This window comes from Zalophus californianus, chromosome 15 (assembly GCF_009762305.2).
Source record: "Zalophus californianus isolate mZalCal1 chromosome 15, mZalCal1.pri.v2, whole genome shotgun sequence".
NCBI classification, from domain to species: domain Eukaryota; kingdom Metazoa; phylum Chordata; class Mammalia; order Carnivora; family Otariidae; genus Zalophus; species Zalophus californianus.
In genome coordinates, this window is record NC_045609.1 from 54,517,103 (window position 1) to 54,533,733 (window position 16,631).

The window sequence follows — 16,631 nt, forward strand, 5'->3', positions numbered from 1 at the left end:
TGCTGGATGTCTGAATTAACTCTGCTGTGTCAAAGTCATTTCCTATTAAAATTGAATTTGTAGACCATGGAATAGGATCAGGATGAATTACATCTCTGAGGAAGAACAAAAGCAAATAGCTGATTTAATTAAATATGATATAATAAGCACTATATTCTATTCTCTAGACCTGCACTCCAATATAGTAGCCACACATGTGGTCACCAAGCAGTGTTCCAAGTGTAACTAAGGAACAAAGCTTTAAATTTTTACTTAATTTTTAGAAAATTAAGTAGAAAACTAAGTTAAATTGAAAAACTGATTCTCAGTTCGGTTATTGCAAGACTTAATTATGTTCAGAACAACTTGGATGTGTGAAACTATTTTTTTCCAACTATAAATTTTATGAAATCTAAATACAGATCGCATACTTCTGATGAAAATTTAGCATCCAAATTGAGTTATGCTCTAAGTGTAAAATACACACTAGACTCCAAAGACTTAACATTTTTTAAAAATGTAAAATACCTCATTAATAATGTTTGTTGGCTACACAGCTAAATGATAATATTTGTGTGAGATATTAAATAAAATATATTATTTTAAAATAAATTATTTTAAATCAAATATATTATTAAAATTAATGTCACCTATTTCTTGTTACTTTTTTTAGAAATATAGAAAATTTAGAAAAAAAATTGGAGATTTTATTTATTTGAGAGAGAGAGAGAGAGAGAGAATGAGTGGGAGCAGAGGGAAAGGAAGAAGCAGACTCCCTGCTGAGCAGGCATCAGGACATGGGCTTGATCCCAGAACCCTGGGATCATGACCTGAGCAGAAGGCAGACGCTTAATGGACTGAGCCATCCAGGTGCCCCTAGAAAATTTTAAATTACATATGTAGTTCACACTATATTTCTATGGACAGCACAGCTCTAGACAGAGCTGCCTTTGATCCAAGAGGGAATAACTTATGAGGTTCTATTGACTGGGTGGCACTCAAGGGTGCACTGTGGGAACTCTCTGAACTCAAACTGAATGGTCAGTCAGGTTCAAGGTAGATTATGCGGCATGACGTAAAGCTGGGTAAAGGCATTCTGCATATGTTAATTGCTGAGGTAGAGATCATACATGCATAGGTAGGACCCTCATGCAGCAAAATCAACTGAAGTTTGTCTTTCAGGGACCTGAGAGGGAATTCATTTAATTGTGACTGTAAACTGAAGTGGCTGGTGGAATGGCTGGGCCACACCAATGCAACTGTTGAAGACATCTACTGTGAAGGCCCCCCAGAATACAAGAAGCGCAAAATCAATAGTCTCTCGCCCAAGGATTTTGATTGCATCATCACAGGTAATGTATTCCAAGTCATTCCACCTCATAAAGCTAAAATAAGGGCTACATGTTGTGTGTGTGCAGGAATTGGTATTTTTTATATCTTTAAAAACCAAATGACCAATTTTAATTTTTAAAATATGATAAAGCATCAAAACTTTGTGGGTTTAAAAGCAAAGTAAAATTATCATTTTACTGTTTCTCTTAAATAAATGTATCTCTTAAGGACATTTGAGATCTAGCCAAGGAATGAGGCATTAGCACACGGTTATTCATCATCATTTCCTGTTTTTGCAGAATTTGCAAAGTCTCAAGACCTGCCTTATCAATCACTGTCCATAGATACTTTTTCTTATATGAATGATGAGTATGTAGTCATTGCTCAGCCTTTTACTGGAAAGTGCATTTTCCTTGAATGGGACCATGTAGAAAAGACCTTCCGAAATTATGACAACATTACAGGTATGAAAAGCCTGATCGTATTTTGAATAGAAAGTCAAGCAGGTTGGACCAAGGGCAACAGAAAAAGACAACTGGTATAGGGGGATTGTTGGGCACACTAGAGTCCTTTAATCCCCAGCTGTACCATTTACTAAATGACTGGGGATTGTTTCCTAAACCTTAATTTCCTGACTTGTAAGTGGGAATAATAATACCTAACTCATGGGGTGGTTGTAAGATAATGTATTCATAAGATATTATGATCACACATTGAAGAAACTTAGCATAGAACCAAGCATAGTAACTGCCAAATAAAAGGTAGATTATTTTTCTTTAAAAGAAAAATATTGGACTAGGAATCATGAGTTTTAATCTAGATTCTGCCACAAACTAGATGGGTGAGCCACTCACCCTCACTGGGCCTTCCCTTTTTCTTAACTATAAAATAAAGATGTTATTTTAGATCAATGAGTCTCAAGCTCTGTTGTACAAACATGACCCCCTCAAAATGTTAATGTACTCCTGTGACAAAAAGGGATTTTGGTCCAATAAATCTGTGAACCGTATCTCCCTCTTAGAGATTCATAATAATTATGCATTAGAGGCCCTGAGAAGTCTAGCAGTGAGGAAGCCTCTTTCCAGTGATTTGTGCATTTAATTTGACCTTGGAAACCACTTTTCTTCCATGAAAACTTTTACTTAGGTGACCTATTAAATTTTGTTCTCATTTCAACAACTTTATAGTTTTTAAGTAAGTTAGAATATGGGGCTCCCTCTAAAATGTTTCCATCAGCTTTAGCTTCTAATACCTTTAAATCTGCTTCTGAGAACATTCAAACCTCCCTGTAAAAGATTTCCCTTCTTGGATGGGAAGGGTCATAATTAGATTGTGTTGGTGGCCACCAGCCCCATTGTTCACAGGATTGAGACAAGTCTGGGGCTTGCTTGAGACTGAGGTGCCCAGATGAAGGGATCCTCTCCAAACTGAGGTCCTCCCAGAAACCTCCTTCTTTCTCAAGGAAGAAGGTCATGCTTCCCTTTTTCCCAAAGCCCCCTCAATTTTCCAATGAACTGCAGCAGCTTTGTGCAGTTTAAACCAGGTTCTTACCTGTGTATGTCCATCTATTATTCTAGATGAATCTTAAGATGAATACTTGAAAGAGAAATGAATCACATATATGCATACTTTCAGAGGACATCATCTCATGTAAGATGACAAATATATGCCCAATATGCTGTCACTATGACCTCCTTTATGCCAGAAAGACATCACTAATCAATGACAATGCTCTTGCTTACAGAGTGCAGACCCGACTACAGAATCCTTCTCAAAACAGTTTTCCAGGCAGTTTCCCAATCAGTCAGTTGATGAGTATTGATACATAGTTGAGGTCTAGTGGCCATTCCTGATCTAGGTCAAATCCTCATTGTACAGAAGAAAAAACTGAATTCCAGAGAAGTTAAGTGATTTTTCCCAGAGTTACACAGTTGAGTCCTGAAAAGGGTCACAAATAGAATAATCTCACCTATTAGTAGAAAGAGTTGATGCAGAACTTACTGCCTTGGAGCTTCTAAAGTTAGAAAAGGCTTGGGGCCCAGATTTGCCCTGCTCTTTTTGGATTTCCTAGAGCCAAACTGCCTCTAGTTGATATTTACTGATAAATATTTACATTTATTGATACCAAAAAGATACTGAGCAAGGACACTGATCCATATTGTTCTCTAAGATTTCTCAAAATAACTTTTAGGAGTATCACCTGTGACTTGTACCCCTCTTTCATTTTTCTCAAGGATTTCTCTTCCTTGTTTTCTCTCTTGCTACCAGTGACCTAAAGCTTCAGAAAAATGACAAGTGGCATCTCTCTCCTTCCCTAGGGGAAAATCACCTATTTTTAGAGCAAGAAGCCATTCACACTAGGAACAAACCAATTTCAGGTAGAACCATGGGCTACCATGGGCTATCCAGATGACTGCTCAAGACTTTGTAGGGTGGTTCTAGAAACCTGTGGGATCCTAGCCCAAGTCGGAAGCCCTGGAATAGTTCACCTCCCCACAGGTTGGGTTAAAAGCATAGAGACGCTGGTAGACCTGGGTTTGAATCCCAACTCTGCCTTCTCCTAGCAGCACTGAACCTCTCTGAGTTCAGTCTGCTCATCTGCAAAAGGGAGGATAATAATATTTATCTCGTAAGATTTTTGGGAATTTTTAATGAGATGATTTGACAAAGCACATAGCTGGTGATCAATAAATGGAAGTTTTCACTAGAATTACTATAATTAACTCATGATATGTCAGGGAAAGCAATACTTTCTTTCTGCAAGAAGTGAGAGGAGAAAACTCAGGCCACAGCTGTGTGTCCTGAATGTCTAGTGCAGGTTGGATGTGACTTGACAACTCAGTTGTTGGTAACAAGGCCTTGTGAGGCACAAAGGCACAGAACTTCAGGATCCTGCTGCCATTGGGCCTTGGAGATTGGCCTTACCTATTCAACCAAGGAAATCTCTTAATTCCAGGCTGATTTTGGTGGAAGTTGTATGGCCTCAGGCTGCATGTTTACATGCTGCAAAAGAGGATGGCCATCCAACTAATCTCTCATTTGTCTTTTCCCAGGCACGTCCACTGTAGTGTGCAAGCCTATAGTCATTGAAACTCAGCTCTATGTTATTGTGGCCCAGCTGTTTGGCGGCTCTCACATCTATAAGCGAGACAGTTTTGCAAATAAATTTATAAAAATCCAGGATATTGAAATTCTCAAAATCCGAAAACCCAATGACATTGAAACATTCAAGATTGAAAACAACTGGTACTTTGTTGTTGCTGACAGTTCAAAAGCTGGTTTTACTACCATTTATAAATGGAATGGAAATGGATTCTACTCCCATCAATCCTTACATGCGTGGTACAGGGACACTGATGTGGAATATCTAGAAATAGCCAGAACACCTCAGACACTCAGAACGCCTCATTTAATCCTGTCTAGTAGTTCCCAGCGTCCTGTAATTTATCAGTGGAACAAAGCAACACAATTATTCACTAACCAAACTGACATCCCTAACATGGAGGATGTATATGCCGTTAAGCACTTCTCAGTGAAAGGTGACGTGTACATTTGCTTGACAAGATTCATTGGTGATTCCAAAGTAATGAAATGGGGAGGTTCCTCATTTCAGGATATTCAGAGGATGCCATCACGAGGATCCATGGTGTTCCAGCCTCTTCAGATAAATAACTACCAATATGCAATTCTTGGAAGTGATTATTCCTTTACGCAAGTGTATAACTGGGATGCAGAGAAAGCCAAATTTGTGAAATTTCAGGAATTAAATGTTCAGGCACCAAGATCATTCACGCATGTGTCCATTAATAAGCGTAATTTTCTTTTTGCTTCCAGTTTTAAGGGAAATACACAGATTTACAAACATGTGATAGTTGACTTAAGCGCATGACACACCAAATTCTTTGGCTGCCATCAGAAACTTTCTACAGTACATGATCCGGATGAACTCAATGCATGATGACTCTTCTTATCACACTTGCAAATGAATGCCTTTCAAACATTGAGACTGCTAGAACCAAGCACTACCAGTATCTCCATCCTTAACTGTCCAGTCCAGTGATGTGGGAAGTGACCTTTTATAAGACAAAATTGAATTGTGTGACTGTTCTTTGCAGTGAAGATGTGTAAATAAGTGTTTAATGGTATCTGTTACTCCAAAAAGAATTATTAATATGTACTTTTCCATTTATTTATTCATGTGTTCAGAAACAACTGCCAAATAAAATGTTTACATTTTCTTTCATATCCCAAAGGTAATTATTTACAGTTGTTTTATTCTTGGTGATGGTACATTGAGGAAATAGTTTTATACAATAGGATTATGTTTAGATGAAGAGCTTATGGTGTGAAGATCAAACACTGATATTCATTACCCAAGATTTAGGAACAAGTTTATCAGCTGATTTGGAAAACTCAAGGGTGTTTCCAAAGGTCATGCTTTTAAGAACATTTTGTGGTGAAATGGTGACAAACTTAAAGCACGGTAGAGAAATTTGCATATTTCAAGAAGACTGATTTGAAATAAATAGTAAGACCCATTCTTTTCCTATCTGACAGCTCTAGCTAAAAAAATTCTTCAAAAAACTTATAAAAGAAGCAAAAGTCAAGATTTTCAATTTTAAAAACACTATTTAGGGACTTTCTAAGTGTCTGACCCTAGAATCATCTGAGAGCTAATTGAGATTGTAACCTTATAGTACTTGCCTCAGATTCACCCAATATGTAGGCCTCTTAATCTGATCAAGGATATTTCACTTCTAGACATCAGTTTGGATATTACTGACATGCTACAGAGTGCCCAGGAGGCTCATATTTGATTTTCTAAATTCCTACTCCTGGATCACATGGTTTGTTAGCACCTAGCACAGTGCCTATGGTAGGCTAGGCTTTAGAAGAGGCATGTGTGTCCTCCTGTTATAATAAACTTCCTAAGTCCCTTTGATCTAATCAGCCCTATTTATTGAGTACCTATTAAGAACAGGGTATTGTTCCTGTGGTGTTGGGGAGGAGAATTGAGGAGGAATAGGGCATGGCCCTTGCCCTCTGGAGCCTTAGACTAATTGGAAGTTTAAGACATAGAAACCTACAGAGTAGGGCGCCTGGGTGGCTCAGATGATTAAGCGTCTGCCTTCAGCTCAGGTCATGATCCCAGGGTCCTGGGATCAAGTCCTGCATCGGGCTCCCTGCTCCTTGGGAGCCTGCTTCTCCCTCTGCTTCTCTCTCTCTCCCTGTCTCTCATGAATAAATAAATAAAATCTTTAAAAAAAAAAAAAAAAGAAAGAAAGAAACATACAGAGTAAGCCGTAAGTGCCAATCATCATCTGAACATTCTGATTTATAAAGATCCCAGGAGTATCAAAGATGAGTTCCTGGAGGAAGTGGTCCCTGTTTTATCTCCCCTTAAAGGGGAGATACGGTTTCAAAAGGGGATCATGGCATAGAAGATTTTCCTGGCATGAACTGGTTCTGTGTGAATCAGAGCTTCCTCCAGCTTATTGCTCCCCATGCTCCTTTGCCAAATGAATGGGTAGGGGGAAGAGGGCAGACATCAACCTCTCTGCTGGCACATATCTGGCAAACTTGAGGCACCAAAGGTACACACAGTAGTTACACAGTCTCCAAGAAGCAGTACCTCGGGAAGTTATGCATAGGAACCAGATTCCTTTACCACGTGGGACGATGTTAACTGACATTAAAGTTATAGGGGACAAGAAGTCTTACCCATTCCCAATCTTGCACACAGGGAGAACTGGCCTTTGAGTTTCTTATTTTCTTCAGTTCCTTTTTTCTATAAATAGGATATATGCTGTTGAAGAACACCCGCTCCATACAGACTGGGTTTAAATCCAGCCTTGCCATGTACTGGCTTTGTCCACAGGCAAGTTATTTAAGTTCTCTGAGCCTCAGTTTCTTTATCTGCAAAGGGAAAATAATGCCTACTCCAAGGACAGTGGAAGGATTAAATGAGATAATGTGCACTTGGTGGATTGAATTTTCCAAATATGGCCACAATATTTCCCATCCTACATGTTCTATGAGAACCTTGCCCCCACCCCATCAAGAGGTGGTGCCTAACTTAATCTGGGCAGGCTTATAATCAATAGAATGTAGTGGAAATGACGCAGTTTGACTTTTGAGACTAGATCATAAGAACAATGAAGCTTCTACCTTGTGAACTGGGACAATCACTTTTGGAACCCTGAACGGCTACTCACAAGGTCCCACGAGGCTGAGGCCACCATTGTGAAGAAGCCCAGGCTTCGGTCGACAGCCCCAGCTGAGGTCTCATCTGACAACCACAACAAGCACCAGTGCTGTGAATGAAGATGCCTCCGGGTAATTCCAGCCCCAAGCTGTCAAATCTTCCCCACTGGGGCCCTGGATGTTACGGAGCAGAGACAAGACATCCCCACGGTACCTGGTCCAAATTCCTGACCCACAGAATCTATGAGCATCATAAAACAGTCAATTCAAGCATCTAAGTTTTGGGGTGATTTGTTACACTGCAGCAGTGATCAGGACAGCATACAAGGTACTTAACACCGACCTGACACAAATTAGCACTCACCGAGTGTGCCGACTCCACACCCAGAATATTGCATGCTTCAGGGTCATGTTCTACATTTATTACCTTAATGTAATTCACGGCCATTTCATTTGTAAAGGATATCTCCTGTTTTCAATACATTGCCAGTGTTCGAACTCCGTGCCAGGCCTTCTGCTGAGTTCAGGGATGCAGAAATGAAAGGCTTAGATTCTTCTCTGTTTGTTTTCACAGAAGCATTGACTATTTAAATTAGCAAACCGACTCTCTAATTCACCTGAACCTGGAGAGCCAGAGATGTGAAGTGAGCAGAGGGAGACAGCACCAAACCAGGCCTCTGGACATTCAATCCAGATCCATCTTCATCACATGGAACTACCTTTCAACACTTCATCTTCCAATCCGAACCTGGGACTGTAGAAGGGGAAGAGGTGAGAAGTGAGAAGGCTGACAGAAATTCAAGAAGAACTGAGGAGGAGGCCACATGGTAGGATCCACTTTCACAGGAATTGGCCGGTCCTTCCTGAGACTTGACCTCTCTCCCTGTACCCTTCTTCTGCCCTTTGCTATATAACTCTGCCTCCTCTCCAGCCTCAGATGACTGGACTGAACTCCTGATCCAGGGTTCAACCCAGAAGCTGGGCTGGGAAAGAACTGATCCGGTTCTTTTTCCTCGATATTTGGAACTAGGACAGAGAGGCTCAGTCACTTAGTCACAGGCACCAGATTTGTAAAGTGACTATCTTAAATCAGGTTCCCTCAAAGCAGAGGGATTGACTGAGGGAGTGCTTTCCTGTTACACCTGTAAGGGAGTGAGACTAAGGCAGGGGAAGGTGCTACACAGAGATGTTCTTTCAGGAGAAGTTAGCTTCAGACTGTCTCCACGGGGAACTCCAGAATGTGAATTGTACCACACAGTGTGTCCTGCCTTGAGGCAAGGAGGATGGATGTTTATACCCCCCATCTAATGGTCATTGAGCCAAGAGGATGGGGCATAACCTTTCAGACATGTCCAGTGATGAAGGTTCCTGTCGGCTAAGGACAATCCTCCAGAGAAGTATGCAAATGTAGACTGTTATAAACTAACGCCCATGGCAGCTGCAGGATGGGTACTTCAACCCAGTAAGGAGCCTCTGGGTGGAAACCAATGGCATATGCTACAGGGACAGTGACTGAGCATCTGTAAAAGCAGAGGAAGCTGGTCTGAAAGGTGAGAAGAGAATGAGGTAGAAGGTCAGAGAGAAGCAGAGGTGAGAAGCTACATAGTCTGAGGGGGAGGGGGAGGAAGAGCAGAGAGAGAAAAGGGGAGAAAAGGAAGGGGAAGGGAGGTCTGGTGGCCCCTGTAAGGTCGCCTGAGAAAACCAGACTCTGTGAGGCTAATGTACACACATTTATTAAGTAGTACCCTTGAGATGCCACCTAGAAGGGAAGAGAAGAAAGGAGAATTTGGCAGAGAGCCGCTGAGCCGTGGTTCAGTTCCAATAAAAAAAAGCCCTGTAGGGAGCTGAGATGCTCCTTCTCAGGTGTCCCAAGCTGAAGCAACGGGACCCACTAGACCTTTCCCCCTCCATGGTGATTAGTCACTGGATGTGGGCTGGAAGAAAGTATGGCCCGAGGTGAGGCTGTGTTTTAGCCACAGCAATCCCCAGAGACTAGCAGACTGTAGCAGAGATTGTTTCTGGGAGTCCTCCCAGCAGCTGGGAAAGTAAGTTTTTAATTCCTGAAAGAGGATCTGGGCAGTGCAATACAGCATCCACCACAGGGGGAAAGAGAGAAAAGAGTGGGAGAAATTCCTAGTGACTGTCCATTTCCTGTTCATCCCTCATTACATCCAATGGCACTCCCTGCCCCTGAATTCCTTGATGTACTTCTGGAGCCTTCTAATAACAACCCTGCCCCACCATCACCACACATACACATTTGGCTTTGTTCCACATTAGTTTGAGTGGCTTTCTGTACTTGCCACACAATTATCTTCACCTAAGCAGAATGTTTAGGCGTAGTTACCTCAGTGTGGGTACGATGCTGAGTACTAGATATTTCCATCACCTTTTCCTCTGCTATTCAAACTGTGTGATTTTTTATTGATCTATCTTCAAGTTCACGGGCTGTCTTCTCTGTCATCTCTCACCTCGAATTTCTTTAAAAAGTAATATTACTCCAACTAGATCAGAGCTGCTCAACTTTTAAAAAATTTTCCAATGTTAAAAAAAACTTCCAAGTATGGAAATTAAAAAAAAAAATCTCCAATGTATTTTTGGCCAATGTCTTTCCATTGTCTTGTGGACCAATATTTTTGGAAATCAGAATAAAAATGAATAATTACCAGAAAAATGATCACATGCTTCATTATTGCGACAATGCCAAATTGCTGTAAAAGTTTCTCAACGTTTCCTCTCAACTCCTGTACTCATTCCATCCCAAACTGATTCCAAGCTCCTCCCGGCCTGGCACTGGTCCTAGGACCACATCTGTAGGTATACTGCTAATCGCTGAGGGCTCAACTTACTCAACGCAGTTCTTACATGTTGATCTTCGTGTGGGATGTAGATGCATTTTAACATGATTGCTATCAGGGGCACTGGGCATCCAGGACCACCACAGGCCTAGGAAGACCTACAAGTGGCCCTATAAAGTCCTAAAGGTGGAGTTCAAAATCTGACCAGCTTCTCCTTCCACTCCAGCATCCTCCATTTCACCCACACTCCCTTCATGTTCACAACTTGCCAATCCCTGTTCATCTGAGCACGTTCGTACTTGCTTCTGTGCCTAGGCAACCCCAACAACCAACAATGCCCTTTCCCTACTCTCCTACCTTTGGACATCTTAGTCCTCATCCAACCAGCTACCTGTGGTTTCTCCTTTCTCCAGCTTTCTCAGCCCATGGCTTTTACCATAAACAAGGCTCATAATTCATTCTGCCTTGTATTATGGTTGGTTGTTGATCTATCCATCTCTCCTACCAAGTTACATATCCCTGCTGGTCAGGACTTTGTCTTAGGGGTCTGTGATTCTTCTAGCCCATCCCACCCTCTATCCCCTGGAATAGTCCTACTTTGTAGAAAATCCATAAAGCTGGTGGAAATGAAATAGCTTTAAGCCCACCAGCTTCAGCCTTCCTGTTTGCATATCTGAGAAGTGGCCTCCTCCCCTACAGCAAATTTTCAGCCTCATAAAGAATCCTGGCCATGGGTTATACCTAAAGGATAGACCTGCCAAGACCACCTGTTTCCCAGGTCTAACTGGGGAGGTCTGGAAGATAAAAGAGACACAATTTATTTCCTGAGTAAATCCTTATTCAAATACATGCGGCAAATCTACCTAAAACTTGATCCACAAAAACGAAGGATGGGAACTAATTTAATTAATCCACGGAGACCCAAAGAACAAGAAGCTTGATACTAACACTTTCAGAAAGTCTATGCCTTCGAAATTTCTATCCCCAAGAGGGATCCACAATCATGGCCAGCACTACTCAGAGATGCCCCAGGGGGAGCATCTTCCCTAGCTGAAGCTTTTAACAATAATTGTCAGCAAAACTGTGTCCCAGAAATCAGTCCTCCCAACAATGCCAGATCCCAGGACAACTGTCCTTTGTCCTTCATTCCCTTTACCCTGTCTACCCACACATATTTAATAATTCTAAAAAAAAAACTTTAGGAATTTTAATACTTTAATTTAATATTACAATTTATATTTTAACATTTTAATTTTATTATAATAATAGGTGGTACTTACTAAGCACTTACTATGAGCCAGGCACTATACTAAGTGCTTTATCCATATTGTCATTCCATCCTCTATGATTCTGTAATAAGAGCATTGTTTTACAAATGAGAAAGCTTAGTCTTAGAAAAGCTAAGTAACTTGCCCAATCATATAGCCAGTTAAGAAGCAAAGACAAGACTCATTTTGGATAGTATTCATCAGTGGCACCATGCTATGAAGTGCTTAAAGACAAAATATATATACTAAAAATTCAGGACTCTGAATTCTTCTGCAGCTGGGTGGCACAGTCAGTTGAGTGTCCAACCCTTGGTTTTGGCTCAAGTCATGGTCCTAGGGTTGTGAAATTGAGTTCTGCATCAGGCTGTGCACTCAGCACCAAGTCGCTTGAGATTTTCCCTCCCTCTCCCTCTGCCCCTCCTGCTTGTGCTCACTCTCTCTCTCAAATAAATAAATAAATCTTAAAAAAAAAAAATTCATGACTCCTGTGAACTGCCAGATAGACACCCCAACCAAGAACCTGGAGTGTTTTAAGTATCCCAGGACTATTGATTGGTATTACACCAAAGGACACAACAAGCTCAATTGTATCAAGAACATTTCTTGAACATCTATTATAAGCAAAGTGCTATGGAAGATGGTATGAAGAAAACAAAATGAGCAAGAAGTTGTCCCTACTCTTAAAGGATTTACATACCTCTGGGGTTTATTTCTAAAAGGCAGCATGCAGAAACGACAAAAGGGGCAAAAGTAAGTCCTATAGGGATCTAAAGGAGAAGTGAAACATGACCAATGTTTTTCTTCCTTTTTGCCTGTAGATCTATCCTGTTGGTGGCCACAATATTTCTCTCTTTAGAGCAGTGGACATAATGATTAACAACATGTGTTTTAGACTCAGGCAGACCTGGGTTTGCATTTCACTGTGGCTACTCACTAACTTTATAAACTTAGACAAGTTAATTAATCATTAATCATTTCTCCACCCAGGTTCTGATCCCTGAGGAGACATAGTGGTTAGGATGTTTTGGGTTATAAATTGTTGAAATCCAACTAAACTAGTTTAAATACAAAAATACATATAGCTTCAGAAATATCTGGACCAGATACTCAGATGATAGTTCATAAATCTGTTTTTCTCTGACTCAATTGTTGACTTCTTTCTAAGTCAGTCTCTCCTTTCATGGTGGAGAGATACCCATCAGCAGCTCCAACAAGACATCTTGCCAGTTTAGCTGTGCCTAATAGAAAGATGGTGCTCCTTTTCCAGTAGTTCTAGCAAAATTTTGGGGCTGATGCTCATTGGCCCAGTGCCCATCCGTGAAGCAATTGTTCTAAGGATAGAAGGCTCTGATTGGCCAAGCATGGGTCATATGCCCACCCCTGGAACCCACGGGTGAGAACCATGTGCAATGAAAGTGAGGTAAGGGTATTTCCCTAAAGTGAAATTGTAGTGCTATTAAAAAGAAAGAAAGGATGCTGAACAGGCAAAACAACAGAAGTCATCAGCCGGAGGTGTGGTCTCTGTGGAGAATCTCCATTTAGAGAGCTGGAGTTACCAGGGAAGAGACCACACCCTTAGATGTGTCTAGAATCACTTCACTAAAAGGTTTCAAAGAGTCCTTCCAGCTCTTATTTTGCAAAACTTGACAAAATACAATCTCCCATCTTTGTCTATTATTCATGATGATTCACTGCTACAATTTCTATATACATTTTTAAATGGTGTTCTCTCAAACATTCTGTTTTAAAATATTTAAATTGATATCCTCTGTTTCAAAATGATATTTTCCCAAGTGAAGTCAAGCTGCCACTTCTGATTCCGTGGCCACCCATCCCTGGGAAATAAGAACAAGCATTCCTAGATCACGTTTTGTTCTCCTGGATGTGCTTTGGCTTCAGATCAATCTTCACCGGGCAAGGGTAGCTCTCTTCTTGCTCTAATCACCTTGAGCTTGGCTTGAAGATTAAAATCTTAGAGGCTCTTTATTGGCCCACTACTTTTCCTGACTTAGCTTTCCCATAGGTATCTAGGCATTAGCTGGAAATTGCCATAGATCAATCTAACCAGAGAAGAGAAGAACATAAAACACTGACTTCTGTTAATAATGGTTCCCGGAGGGGCGCCTGGGTGGCTCAGTCATTAAGCGTCTGCCTTCAGCTCAGGTCATGATCCCAGGGTCCTGGGATCGAGCCCTGCATTGGGCTCCCTGCTGAGCGGGGAGCCTGCTTCTCCCTCTCCCACTCCCCCTGCTTGTGTTCCCTCTCTCGCTGTGTCTCTCTCTCCCTCTGTCAAATAAATAAATAAAATCTTTAAAAAAATAAATAAATAATGGTTCCTGGACCTGGTTTCCCCCCCCAGAACCTCCTAGAAAGCAAACTAACTATACAGGTTCCTGGGACCCCCACCTCAGGGCCACTGAAACTGAATCTTCAAAGAATAGGACCCAGGAATTTTTATTTTTAAACATTCCCTAGGTGATTGTGATGTTGCTAGCCCATCACCAGTTCACTAGCTGGGCCTCTGCTCTAAATAACCACATTGAACTGATCAGTGGCATGTCAGGAGCAGCAAGCCTGTGGTTACAAAAGTTGGCCAAAAGCTTTGGAACATGCTAGCTTTAAGGATTACCTAGAGCAAGACATTGAGTTTCTTTCAGCCTTAGTTTTCTCTATAAGATATTGGAACTGGGGCGCCTGGGTGGCTCAGTTGGTTAAGCGACTGCCTTCGGCTTGGGTCATGATCCTGGAGTCCCGGGATCGAGTCCCGCATCGGGCTCCCTGCTCAGCAGGGAGTCTGCTTCTCCCTCTGACCCTCTTCCCTTTCGTGCTCTCTATCTCTCATTCTCTCTCTCTCAAATAAATAAATAAAATCTTTAAAAAAAAAAAAGATATTGGAACTGGATCAGGTCAACCTACAGATCCTTAGAGCTCTGAAAAGTCTGTAACTCTCTGTTATAATGGAGAAAAAAGTGGCTTGGAAGTTTAGAGATCTTGGCCCAATACAACGGCCTTAATAGTTTTGTGACCTTGAGAAGTCACTTTCACTCTCTGGCTCACAATTTCTTTTCTTTAAAAATTAGTTAGTTGAATCAAAAACTAATGATGTAATGTATGGTGATTAACAACAATAAAAAATTAAAAAATAAAAATTAGTTGAAATAAATGAGTTATAATACTATGAGAGCTATAACAATTAAGCCTTAGATAATTGTCCAAAATAATCTGTCAAAATGTACAGTATGAACAAGCCAAGGTTGATCATAACTTCCTGTTGACTTGGGTTTGCTGGGTTGAGAATCTGCAAGCAGCCTTTGGTATGTTGGTGTTTAATGGATATGACATTTCACTACACCAAATGCGAATGGAATATTTTTAGCACAGAATTCTCTAAGTTTTAGTAAAGAGGGCTTGTTCTGTGAATGGAGTGTGAACAAGCAGAGATACTATTTTAAAAGACCAAATATAACCCCCCTCCCCATCACAAAATAGTCATATGTGTACATATTTTCACCACAAAGCTTGAAGAACTTACCACTTTTTATATCTTCTAAAAGGCAGTATTACATCTACTTTAATAACTCTACTGGCTCACACACACTCCTCCTTTCTTTGCATGGCCTGCCTATTTATGATTAATAGGCTAAAATATTGTTAATGATTGAAAGCAATAATAATAGCTACCATTGGGATGCCTGGGTGGCTCACTTGGTTAAGCGTCTGCCTTCGGCTCAGGTCATGATCCCAGGATGTTGGGATCAAACCCCACATCAGGCTCCCTGCTCAGCTCCTGCTCCCCCTGCTTGTGCTCTCTCTCTCTCTCTCTCTGACAAATAAATGAATAAAATCTTTAAAAAAAAAAACATCTACCACTTATTGAGCACTTACTATGTGTAGAACATGTGCTGAATATTTTATATGTATTTAGTCATTCAACCTCTGCAACAATGTTATTGTTATCCATTTTTTCAAAAGAAAAAATGGAAGTTCAGAGATGTAGAGAAGTCTACCTAGGGCATGCAGCTAACAGCAGAACCAGGATTCAAACCAGGTCTCTCTGCAATCGGAGCCCTAGTGATTGACTTACACTGATATACTCACACTGATTGTTATCTGTCAGGATAACCTGGGTTATTTTGTAATACTTCAGTAGCACTCAAATATTACTGGCTTAAAATAATAAAGACTTATTTCTTGTTCATGTTACTGAGAGCACTGTTCCAAGTCATCATAATCTGCATGCACTGATTCATGCATTGATAGAATAGCTACTATCTGGGACATTACTAAGTAACAATATCAGAGGAGAAAAGAGCCATGGCAAAGTATGCATGACAGCTACTATTGCTTTTATTGGATTTCTTTATCTGATTTTTTAAAAAATGATTTTCTTTTATTTTTTTATAACCACGCCCAACTAGCTTGTTTTATTGGAGAAGGGCATGTGGAGTTAACAACGTGAAGACAGTTGGGACCTGAGGTCAGGAAGAACACCCTCCCCTCCCCATATGTGGCCACTGCCTCAAATAAAAAATAACCAGCTATGGGGACGCCTGGGTGGCTCAGTTGTTAAGCGTCTGCTTTCAGCTCAGGTCATGATCCCAGGGTCCTGGGATCGAGCCCCCCCCCATTGGGCTCCCTGCTCGGTGGGAAGCCTGCTTCTCCCTCTCCCACTCCCCCTGCTTGTGTTCCTGCTCTCGCTATCTCTCTCTCTGTCAAATAAATAAATAAAATCTTAAAAAAAAAAAAACTACTCCTCCAACTACGGGACAGCCGATGCGACAGTGACCGAGGGTGGGGAAGGGAACACGGAACCCCAGGGCAGCAGAAGAGACCATGAGTGTGCTGGGGGGGCTCCAAGGCAGTGGCAGTACAAGTAACATGAGTAGGACTCTCTGTATCTTCCACATAGGTCTATGTAAATATATAGAGAGAAGTAGTTTGCTTTCCCTTGCTCTCTGCTTTGCTCCAGCTACTTGCTACAGCCCCAGCTCTTCTTTCCACATGAGGGCAAAGGGAAGAAGATGATGAGCAAGTCATCACCAAACTGTGA

The 16,631-nt window shown here is 41.2% G+C and overlaps 1 protein-coding gene across 2 annotated transcripts in view; it reads left to right on the forward strand.

Annotated features, from left to right (window-relative positions):
- LGI1 (leucine rich glioma inactivated 1) overlaps nucleotides 1-5,773 on the forward strand; it is a 39,137-nt gene extending 33,364 nt beyond the window's left edge. The window contains exons 6-8 of one of the 2 annotated variants that reach the window (XM_027596704.2): nucleotides 1,162-1,331; nucleotides 1,611-1,775; nucleotides 4,365-5,773. In XM_027596704.2, coding sequence (XP_027452505.1) covers nucleotides 1,162-1,331; nucleotides 1,611-1,775; nucleotides 4,365-5,200 — 1,171 coding nt within the window. In that variant the 3' untranslated portion in view covers nucleotides 5,201-5,773. The remainder of the gene's footprint in view (nucleotides 1-1,161; nucleotides 1,332-1,610; nucleotides 1,776-4,364) is intronic. The other variant, XM_027596705.2, reaches the window with a different exon arrangement.
- Nucleotides 5,774-16,631: the final 10,858 nt, after the last annotated feature.